This window comes from Simochromis diagramma, unplaced genomic scaffold (genome assembly GCF_900408965.1).
Source record: "Simochromis diagramma unplaced genomic scaffold, fSimDia1.1 OVJJ01000483.1, whole genome shotgun sequence".
Lineage (NCBI taxonomy): Eukaryota > Metazoa > Chordata > Actinopteri > Cichliformes > Cichlidae > Simochromis > Simochromis diagramma.
In genome coordinates, this window is record NW_024386835.1 from 1 (window position 1) to 10794 (window position 10794).

Sequence of the window (10794 nt, forward strand, 5' to 3'; positions counted from 1 at the left end):
GAATCTTGTGTGTGTGCTGACAGGAGACAGAATTTCTCAAGTACAAATAAAACTGAGTCACAGAAACAGATGATGGAGTTTGACAGTTCACGATGACTGAGTCTCTCTCAGTGATCATCTGTGGATCCGCAGTCAGTTCAGGCTGAGGAGCTAAAAAAGAAACAGTCAATATATAGAAGCAATATAAGCTAATTTATCATTTACTTGAAAATAAAATGTATTAATAGAAACTGCTCTGAGTGGATTTTTTTTTTTTTTTTATAAAAAATGCCCCATGCACATGAAAATTTTCCACACACCTCTCACAACCAAAGTTGAGAGCAGCTTTGTTTTTGTGCTGATACAGTAGCCAAACTTCCTCATACTAATGCAGTAGTATTTACTCACTGTTGGTACGCAGAACGACTAGCAGCAGGAGATCAGCCATGATAAAAAGAACAATGTGAATGTGCAGAACAGACTACAACAGTCTGTCTGCTCTGACTCTCACCTATATTAAAAGTTTTTGTGTTTGTTCACCAGCCATTACAAAACTTCCTTTCAAGTAAAAATGCATTTTAGCATACAGATAGCTACAGGTGAGCTAGAGTTCATATAAACTATACAGCAGAGGTCTCATTACTATAAACCATGAATGCCTATGCCATATTTTTTCTTGCAAGGCATAGCAACAACCTCAATACATGAGAATAAATGGACCAATAGAATTATAAATAACTTGTCTAAAATGAGACCATATAAAGTAAAAGAGTTTTGCCTTAAAAGACAGACGCTCCTCCTACCTGCTGTTCAAATCTCATCATTGCTATGTTCAGCCATTCAGAAAAAACTTGTTTTTAAAGAAAGCTAGAACAGGTTGTGGGTGAAGCAAGGCTCTTGTAGAAGACAACACAAGACAAGACAACACTAGATACACAAATAGGCCCAGTGAACTCGGGTAAAAATAAACTGAGGTGAAACCAATGAGAGCAGAGCAGAGAAGATGATTATAGATAAAAGCTGGAAATCAAAGCAAAGCAACAAAACTAACCTCACAAGTAAAACAGGAAAAAGACAAAAGATAAACAACAATGCACTAACTTTTTTTCTTTGTTTTCCTGAATGCTGGATAATTTTCTTTAATCAAAACTCAGAGAAACACAGAGACTAGTGGGCAATAAAAAGATGAGACACATAAAGACCACTAGCAGCAGCCATATTAAAATGAATGATGTGAATGTACAAACTAAAACTACTCTGACTATTCTGATGTAAACATTAGGTGGCCACAGAAAGACACTCTTCAAATAGACCTGTTCTGGCACACTCTTTTTAACCCTCAACTCATAAAACTATAATATTGTCAAGCTGTATGGAAACCTGGACACATGCACAGAGCACAGCGGTAAGATTAAAAAGAAGGAATTATTCAATAGGCTGGCAACAGGCTTTTCCTCAGAAACATGTTGGTAAAAAGGTGAATTATCAATAATTCAGTGGTTGACTCTCCCTCGTGTGTTTCCAGACAAAATCCTCTCGCACAGTTTCTCCTCAGAGGTGGGTTTCTGGACAAAGAAAAAGTAAAGCGTACAATGAAAACAAGGCAACAACAGAGAAGCAATAGTTTGGATCCAGACTTCCTTCACAACATGCAGTGCAACAATCTGGCAGTGTCTGAGAAGATCCAAGCTTTTAAACCCCAATGGGAACTAATCCAACGGCTCAGGTGAAAGATTTGACATGTGGCCAAATGGGCGGAGACCTCTGACACACTCAGACTCTAGAATATAAAAAACACACTCATCCAAACAGCGCACAGGGGAACGTGACAAATATATTTAGATGAACTCTTTGTCAATTGTACAAAACAGTTTACATGTTTGTTTGCTATTTCTTTTTCTTTTACATTTTCATATCATGTACATCAAAACACTTTAATGCCAGCCTTTAGTAGTTTATTTCTCTCCAATATCAAAATAGCACTGAAATACTGAGGCAGATGCTGGTGTCCAACAATGTCAGTTTTCAATAAAGATAACCATTAAAACCATTAAAACACATATTAGATTCATCAAATGTAACTTCTCACAAAAAGAATCTGTCGGAGAAACAAATAGTCAAAAAATTAAATAAATCCACTAATAATAATATCGATTGCTAGAAGGTTAATTAATTAAGGCATCGTGTTTTAATTGAGGTTAAGTAGCAGTATGAACAATTAAACAATGTATATGACAGAAGAGTTCAGCATAGAGAGGAAGATGGCAAACAGCAGATTACTACAACTGAGAGGAATACCTCCAAACACTGCATCTACCTGACTTTAACAAACACATTTTGTCGACACTTTATACATGTCAGGAAACCAGAACAGCATCAAAATACAATAACCACAAAATACATTTAGTCTTCCTCTGTAAACCCCCCATCATCACTGGCGTGCACAGATAGAGACGAGGTGGTGCTGAAGCACTTGCCCTTTTGCCCTCAGTCCAAAAAAGTGCCCTTTTGAAAGACGTGATTTTTTTTTTTTTTTTTTTTTTTTTTAAAGCTGCGCGATTTAAAAAGGTGTGAAAATAATGGCTTGATTTGTGCCCCTTCTTCAAAGACACCCGAACCCTGTCGCTTTTTCACTGTCACCGTGTCACGTGAACACGCTTGCAGTTCATTTGTTGTGAGGCGTGTAGCAGCGGCATGACATAGGACTACTTGGAGTAGGCATAGTAGGCTAACTATAGCGACTGGGAGCCACGGTGGACAACACGGCAGCTCTTTCCCTTCCCAACCAGTCGGGTAACCCATGAATCGAGTGAAATTATTCTGTTTGCCCTCTAAGACCAACCTGCAATTGTTTTGTTGTGAAGTAGCCTGTCAGAAACTGCACATGACAAACTTTGCCAGCTTGCCCCCTCCATCCATCCATATGGATAAACAAAAAAACGACACATTTAAAATGTAACCTAAACCATTTAGGCAACCCCACTCTCCATCAATTCCGACCTTTTTGCATACACTATTGAAAATATCACGTTATGCTATAGGCTACATGCCGTTAGGCAGAGGGCTCTTTTGAGCCCATTTTTCGTTACAAATTTTAGGATGATCTCACGGAAATCTGTGAATAAATACAAAGTTTTCAAACTGAAGTCAGTGACGGGAAGACATCACACTTTTTAGAGATGGAACTGCAGAAAAACCTAAAACCTTGACATGATTATGAATAATAGAATTATGGACGTTTCTCCGTTTTTGTGGATTAGCCTTTCCATAACTAACGTCAACTACTGTCCTACTTTGGTAAGATTGAAATTAATGTCTTTGACTGTCTTTAGTAGGTGTCTCCTGTGAGAAAGTTAGAACACCGTCCAACTGTCTAAAGATGCAGTCTTTAGCCTAACTGGTTGTTACTGACTCAGCGATGCTCGCAGACATTTACGCACTATGTTGTGACCTGATTGTGACAGAACAGTGACGTTATTATTGGTAGTTTGAAGGGTACGGTGTTGGGGGTGGTGCATGTTAAAAGTTTTGAGAAGCACTGGTTAGACATGTTAATTTTTTTTGGTGTAACATATTGGCAACATTAACACATTAATTTGCTAAAGGAAAAATAGGCAGTTCCCAATTGCCTGTGAAAACGACCATTCTGCCCTGTTCTTGTAATGACCACAGTCAGTCTTATTCGTTCTCATACATTTTGGTCTATTTATTTACTAATTTCAGCAAGCATAATGCCTAGGAAAGAGAGGCTGAGAAAGGAGAAAATAAAAGTCAAATTGCATTTAACCTGTGCGATTTTTTTATTATACAAAGAAAAGGTTTTCCACATATGCAAAAAGTGCCCTTTTTTCCCCCTGGAGCACTTGCCCCCCAAAATGTCTGTGCACGCCACTGCCCATCATGTTGTATATTTAGATTTATTCATTTTAGTACAGACCAACTGGTGCAGATTCAGAACCAGTGAAATAAACTAAAAAGACAGACGTCAATATCAGTTTCATTTCTGTCTTACCAGTTAAGCAGTCTAATTCTGTATGTGTGTTTTTTCAGATTAGCATCAAATGCTGAAAAGAACTGCATTAAATGTGTTTTAGGGTCTGTGGGAGTCATTTTTAGGCTAGGGCTTCAAAGTTAGTGCAACAGTACATGTCACATTACCCTTCCTGTTTCATTTCTTATGCCTACAGAGAGAAAGAGTGAGTCTACATAAGAACATCAAAAATACCATCTAAAAACTATTTGTTATTAGAAACCTTAAAACAACTGCAAATGCTACACTGATGATATTAACTGAAATTAAAGATGTGGCTGTGCAATCCAGTCCATAGCAGCCACAAACGAAACAAAAACAAAGGAAAAAAACATAATGAGAGAAGTATACAGACAATCTGACCAATAATTTATATTCTCTCTCTTGCCGGAGTTCTTACAATATGTTTATTTTGTTTTTAAGGACAAAAACAACATCAGTGAGCTCCAAAATAGTTATTATTTTATTATTTATAGATAATTTACTTTTTATTGGTTTTATCATCTTGTTTGAACACACTATTTATTTCTTTATAGTTAATTTGCATCTCTGTGTCAACGCTATGAAACCATTTGGGGATCAAACTTTAAATGAAATGTAAATTATAAAAAACACACACAAAAGCTGACAGTAATAAAATGTTTAACTTCATAATTAATCCCATTGTCAACACTGTATTCTTTTGAAATGACACCCACAATTTCTCTGAGGTGCCTCTGTTGGTATTCTTCACTCTATGAACAGAAAAAACAGACAGCACTTTTTGAACATTTTGGGAAATATACAGTTTGCTAGCAGATAAATCCCGTCATGTCCAAGCTGAAGTACTTTAAATCTTGTTCATGCAAAAACTTGTTGCTCATGAGGAAACTTTTTATATTATACTTTAATATACTTTTATTCCCTTTTGTTCCCTACTGTATATAAAATATGAAGGTAATTTGCCTTAAATAATTGAAGCTTAGCTATATGTGCTCAGTTTTTTGTCCAGTTTACACATATAAATAGAATTTTATATTCTATAATTTTCTGTAATGTTATTCCAGAGCCATAAATTTATAATTATCATAATTTGGAAAAAAATATTACTAGGAAATAAAATAAACGAGAATCCAGCTTTGATTAGTCTGCAAATGATGGCCTAGATATAAAAATGAATGTAAATGTTAACAGATAATGTAGTACTTTTGTTAATCTTCTTTCACTAAGCTTAAAAATCTGCAGAAATTATATCTTGATTTTTAATTAAAAATCCACTAGAGATCCAGTATCTCCAAAAAACAAAAAAGCTCAGATTCTCACCAGCTCTTCTTTGAGTGTAGAGAAGTAAAAATCCCATGACGATGAAGGCCACAGCTACTCCGGAACAACTCACAACAATTACAGTTATCAGCAGCGTCCCTGCAATGGAAACATTTATTAGCAAAGAACGCTATCATATGAAAGTTTTTGTTAACACACACCATTCAGTTAAACTGCAGGAAGGTCTTAAAGACATAAAAATCTGGATGGCCTCTAACTTTCTCCTTCTAAATTAAGATTAAACTGAGGTTATTGTACTCAGCCCTGAAAATCTTATAAATATAGTATCTAACCAGACTCTTACTCTGGATGGCATTACCTTGGCCTCTAGTAACACTGTGAGAAATCTTGGAGTCATTTTTGATCAGGATATGTCCTTCAATGCACATATTAAACAAATAAGTAGGATTGACAATATGTAGTATTTAAAAGTAGAATGGGAGATATGTGTGTCAGCAGGTATAATATATGACCTATTGTGCTTGTTAACATAGCCAGTCTACCTGTTTTTTCATCTTGTGGTGATGGATCCATTGGATGTGTGTTATCTGAAGAAATGGGTATATACACATGCTGTCTGTCTGAAATGCAAAAAAACATACTGAAATCTACATATGTGTCATCGCTTTACGTAAAGTGTCTCAGAATCAGTTTACAGTTTCATCACCTGATACATGTTTCTCTGAAGTTGGCGTTATGGGCATTCCTGCAACGGTAGTAAATACACAAAAGTAGTACAAAATGATAATGGGACAAGAGTGGCAAACACTTACTTTGTACAGTAATGGAGGTTAGGTTACTGTATGGAGAGCCTGACCCTCCAGGTTGTGTCATAAAAAACATAAGGAATACCAGTTTTGTCACCCGGAAAGATGGTTACTAAAACCATGGTTCTTTTTCCATTCTTTATATTTCCCCCTAAAAACACATTTAAAGCTGAAATATTACAGCACAAAACTTCTGTTGTTAGGATGCTGTATCAGTATATAATGTGATGAAAAAGACGGTCACTTACTTTGTACTGTAATGGTCGACGTGCTACTGTTCCGAGACTTTAACTCTCCAGGTTGTGCAGTGTAAAAACAGATCACTTTAATTTCAGCAGGTGTTCTGAGATTTGCCATCTCCAGCAGCGTGGTTGCTGTCAGTGTTGTTAGACAGGAAAACCCTTTCACCGTCCCTCCACTCAAAGTGTAGAAATAACATTCAGGCACAGAAACAGATGAAGGAGTCTCACAGTTCAGTGTGACTGACTCTGTCTCTGTGATCACCGGTGGATTAATAATGAGTTTAGGTGGAAGGGGAGCTGAAAAGTTGAAACATTAAATACAGTTAGGATCACATCTGTGCCTGACCATCATGCATTCTTTGCTTTCACACATTAAGATAACATCAGTACTTTGTGGTAAAGCCGCTCACTCACTTTTGATGATGATGGAGGAAGAGTCACTGTAAAAAGAGTTTGACCCTCCCGTCTGGGGCATGTAAGAACAACTCACTTTAATCTCTGCAGGTGGTCTGACACCGGCCATCTCCAGAAGTTCAGTTGCTGTCTGTTGTGTCAGACAGGACAACTTTCTAACAGTTCCTTTACTCGAAGTGTAGAAATAACACTCTGAAACCGAAGATGGAGCCTCACAGTTCAGTGTGACTGAATCCATCTCTGTGATAGCTGATCTACTCACTGTCAGTGTAGGTTGGAGAAAAGCTGCAGAGACAGATTATAACATATGTGTCTGGAATAGGTATAGGGTGGTTTTGCTGCTTATTCTAATACTGCAACTAAAAGTAATATTTTACAGTCATATTTACTCACATCTTATGGTGAGTGGAGACACATTACTCATTGGAGACTGATATATATAAAGGTAAAAACAGGTCACTTTTAATGTAACAGGTGCACTTTGATGTGCAAGTGATAGCATTTCAGATCCATTCAGTTTCTGCAAACAAGAAAATTTCTTGGCAAGTTGTTGTCCTGAAGTGCGAAAATAACAATCAGATATAGAAACAGATGGTGGAGTCTCACAGTCCAGTATGACTGAGTCTGTCTCTGTGATCACCTGTGGTCTCACTTTCAGTTTAGGAGGAAGAAGGGCTGAAAAATTGAAGTTAGGTAATTATCAGAGTCAGCACCGAGATGTAAATGATTCAGGTTCATGTATATACTGTAATTGCAATATATATGTCAGAAAAGTTATGTACCATTTATGGCGATGGTAGATGGTTCACTGTCAAGAGATGTTAAATAAGACCCATCACGCTTTGCAACATAAGCACATCTAACTTCAACCGCAGCAGGTAAAGTCTTTCGAGCCATCCTCAGCAGCATAGTCCCCGTTAGTGTCTGCACACAGGAGGAGCCTGTAGACACTGTTTGACTTGCAATGTAGAAATTACACTGAGACACAGAAATAGATGATGGAGCTTCACAGCTCAGTGTGACTGAGTCTGTCTCTGTGATCAGGGATTTACTCAGAATCACTTTTGGCAGATTAAAGGCTGAAAAGTTAGAGGCGAACATAAGTGAATGAAATACAAATAATATCCATGATGGTGACCAAGAAACATAATACTAGACTCAGTGACTGACCTTGTGCTTTGATATCATCAAAGAAATCTGTTGGAGAAAGAACTGATTAAAAACAAAATGTTAAAAGATTGCTTCTCCCACTAAGTGTAATTCTGTCAGTCTAATATAATATACTGTAATTACATAAACATTTAATATTGTTTAAAAGCAGACATTAAAAAGGTATCGGGTTAAATACAAAACCATTTCAAATACAAAGAAATGATAAAATGTTGAACTTACAGATGAGGATGACAAACAGCAGATGTCCAGCCATGATGAAGAACCTGAATACTGTGACTGTGAAAACTACACCTATCTGAGTTATATGTAAATGTAGTTTTCATACTTGTTATATTTACTGTCAGGAAACCACAGGCAGCATCAGAATATATCATATTCAAAAGTCTACAAAAATACATATAGGCACTGTTTCCATTGCTAATAGCAACTTCATGCTGTGGCCTCATGTGGTGTTTGTGTGAAATAAGTCTGTGAAGGTTCTCAGTCATCCAGGTCATGGTGTAGTCTAAAGAGCTTGGAAAGAAAAGCATCTGGACTTCTTTAAGTTCCTTGAGGACATTTCACCTCTTATCTGAGAAGCTTCTTGAGTTCTAAGGTCAAATGGTGGAGAGTCCCAGATTTAAGTCCTAGGGGAGTGTCCCCCAAGGGGGTCATGAACCCCCTGTTGATTCTCTACCTAATCACACGTGCCAAGGTGTGAAAATGGGTGTAGGTCACAATTAGCCAAGGTTTTGCGTGAACCCGCTGTGAAACCTAGCCCCACCCTATCATTTGATTTCCTCTGTTCAAAGATGGTCGTTCACAGTGGCAGTGAACAGAGGCGGTGGTTTACGACATCAGCTGTCTGCCATCTATAATCCAGTTTTGAGATCCTTTCCTAGACGGCTTAACGCCCACTCACATCCTGCGCCTTTTGACTTCAGGAAAAAGATGAAGACAATAAACATATTGGACCTATGTTTATTATTCATCCCATAGATGTGATGTAGAACAAGATGTGTTCAGTCTTAAATTGGTCATGTGATTTTGACGCGTCTTTATCTTTATAGTTTGATCTTGCTTGACCTTGAAAAAGGGTTATCAGTCCCTTTATGTTTTCAGTACAACATTGCAGTAAGGGACATAGTTCTTAATAGCTCTTTATTGGATTAATATGACATTGACCTTCAAATCAGTCTATTGATCTTGAATGAGAGGTCAGAGGTAAAATCTGACATGACAATTTAAGTCTTTATACGGTACTTTCTATATGCTGACAACACACACGACACTTGTAAGAATCAAAATTTCTAAGTTATAATCTGTCATTTTTTGACCAATAAATCATTAACTCCACCTTGAAGACCTTAGTGGAAGTAAGCCAAATTTGAATGGAATGCTAACATGACCCCACTCTACACCCCTACAAAGTTTTAATAGTAACTTAATAAAAACCACATTTTGATAAACTGCAACGGTAGCTTTCTGGGGATTTTATACTGATGCAAATGTGTGTTACAGTTTTAGTTCCTTACTTTCAAAAAACAAATAAAAAAAATCTCTGTGCACAACCTTAAAAAGAAAAACAAACATGCTGGGGCTGATGTAAATATATGAAGTATAGAAATAGATGCTAGAGAACTTACTTCATCAGTATCTGTACAATAAAATTTTAAACAAATTTTTTTCACGGTCACGCTTTTAGAGAACATGAACAGAAATAAATTTGCACAATGAGACGGTTTCCCTTTTTAGTATTGAAGTACATCCATATTTTTTACTTTACTTTACTCACATAAATTACCAGAAAGACAGTGTAGATTTTAACATGGCTTTATTCGTTCTTCTTTTAAAGCCAATGATATTTAAGGAAAATACTTCTTAATTTACAGTTTTGTTTTGTTTATCTGTGTGTGTGTTGTGTGTGTGTGTGTGTGTGTGTGTGTGTGTGTGTGTGTGTGTGTGTGTGTGTGTGTGTGTGTGTGTGTGTGTATCTACTGTGTCCAGAGGAACAAAACATATCCTGTTACAAAAATATCTTGAACATAATACAGACAATGTTTAATGCAGCTGCCATGTATTGGTATAGAAGGACTATATTTCATGCTGTACCCTCCATGCTCACTAGAAACTTCTTGGGTTTACATATATCATCTCCCCTGCAACGTAATACTGTCAGTAATGCATGCAGACGTTGCAGGCAATTTTTGCGGCAATGTTTTGTCATTTGTTATTAACATTTTTTATTAACATTGAAGCACATGGTGAGGAAATTTTTTCACATGCACATATATTCTTCTCTTAGTCTTTAGTTAGATCTTTGTTTGCTTTTCCTCAGCGCTGTTGTAAATATTTTTTTCTTTAATACAAATGTTGGCATAATTAAAGTTGTATAGGAATGAATGCTGCCTGCCTGCAAAATTCTCAAATCCTTCAACCTCACTGACTGTTGACATATAACTGTGATTGTAATTATTATAAACTGGTTTCAAACTGATAGTCTGTTTTATAAGACTGATTAAACTAAGAACTTATTTAGATTTCCTGCTGATTTTAACAAATTTAGTTATTAGAATCTCTAAATTAATGGTTAATCAGTAAAGATCAGCTTAATTGCTTCATTGGTTTTTCTTCTTTTAAAGGTGGTGCCCTTATTAAGATCATTCTTAACAAGGTAGATAAACATAAAGAAAGCTCCAGCATTTTTGCTGGCACTGCCCTTGTGAGACACAGTAATGACAGTATATAAAAAGACTCCATAATGTTCTACAGAACACATTTTGTAGAACATAGAAATGCTACTTGAATAATACTGCACTGGTAATACAAATCTCTGGGCTGACACCAGAAAGCAAGCCATGCACATACAAAATGTTAAATTGGGTTCAATAATCTCTATTTAAACTTT

General features: G+C 36.5%; 1 protein-coding gene across 1 annotated transcript; it reads right to left on the reverse strand.

Moving 5' to 3' along the window:
* Positions 1-3879: 3879 nt before the first annotated feature.
* On the reverse strand, positions 3880-8224 carry LOC120731521. The gene is made up of 11 exons (XM_040028554.1): positions 8127-8224; positions 7905-7931; positions 7517-7813; positions 7128-7409; positions 6735-7019; positions 6327-6617; positions 6164-6229; positions 5979-6017; positions 5815-5892; positions 5312-5410; positions 3880-4743 (listed from the first exon to the last, which is right to left on the reverse strand). Exons 1-11 carry the CDS (start codon positions 8158-8160, stop codon positions 4739-4741), a joined length of 1503 nt encoding a protein of 500 aa, XP_039884488.1. The 5' UTR covers positions 8161-8224; the 3' UTR covers positions 3880-4738.
* Positions 8225-10794: the final 2570 nt, after the last annotated feature.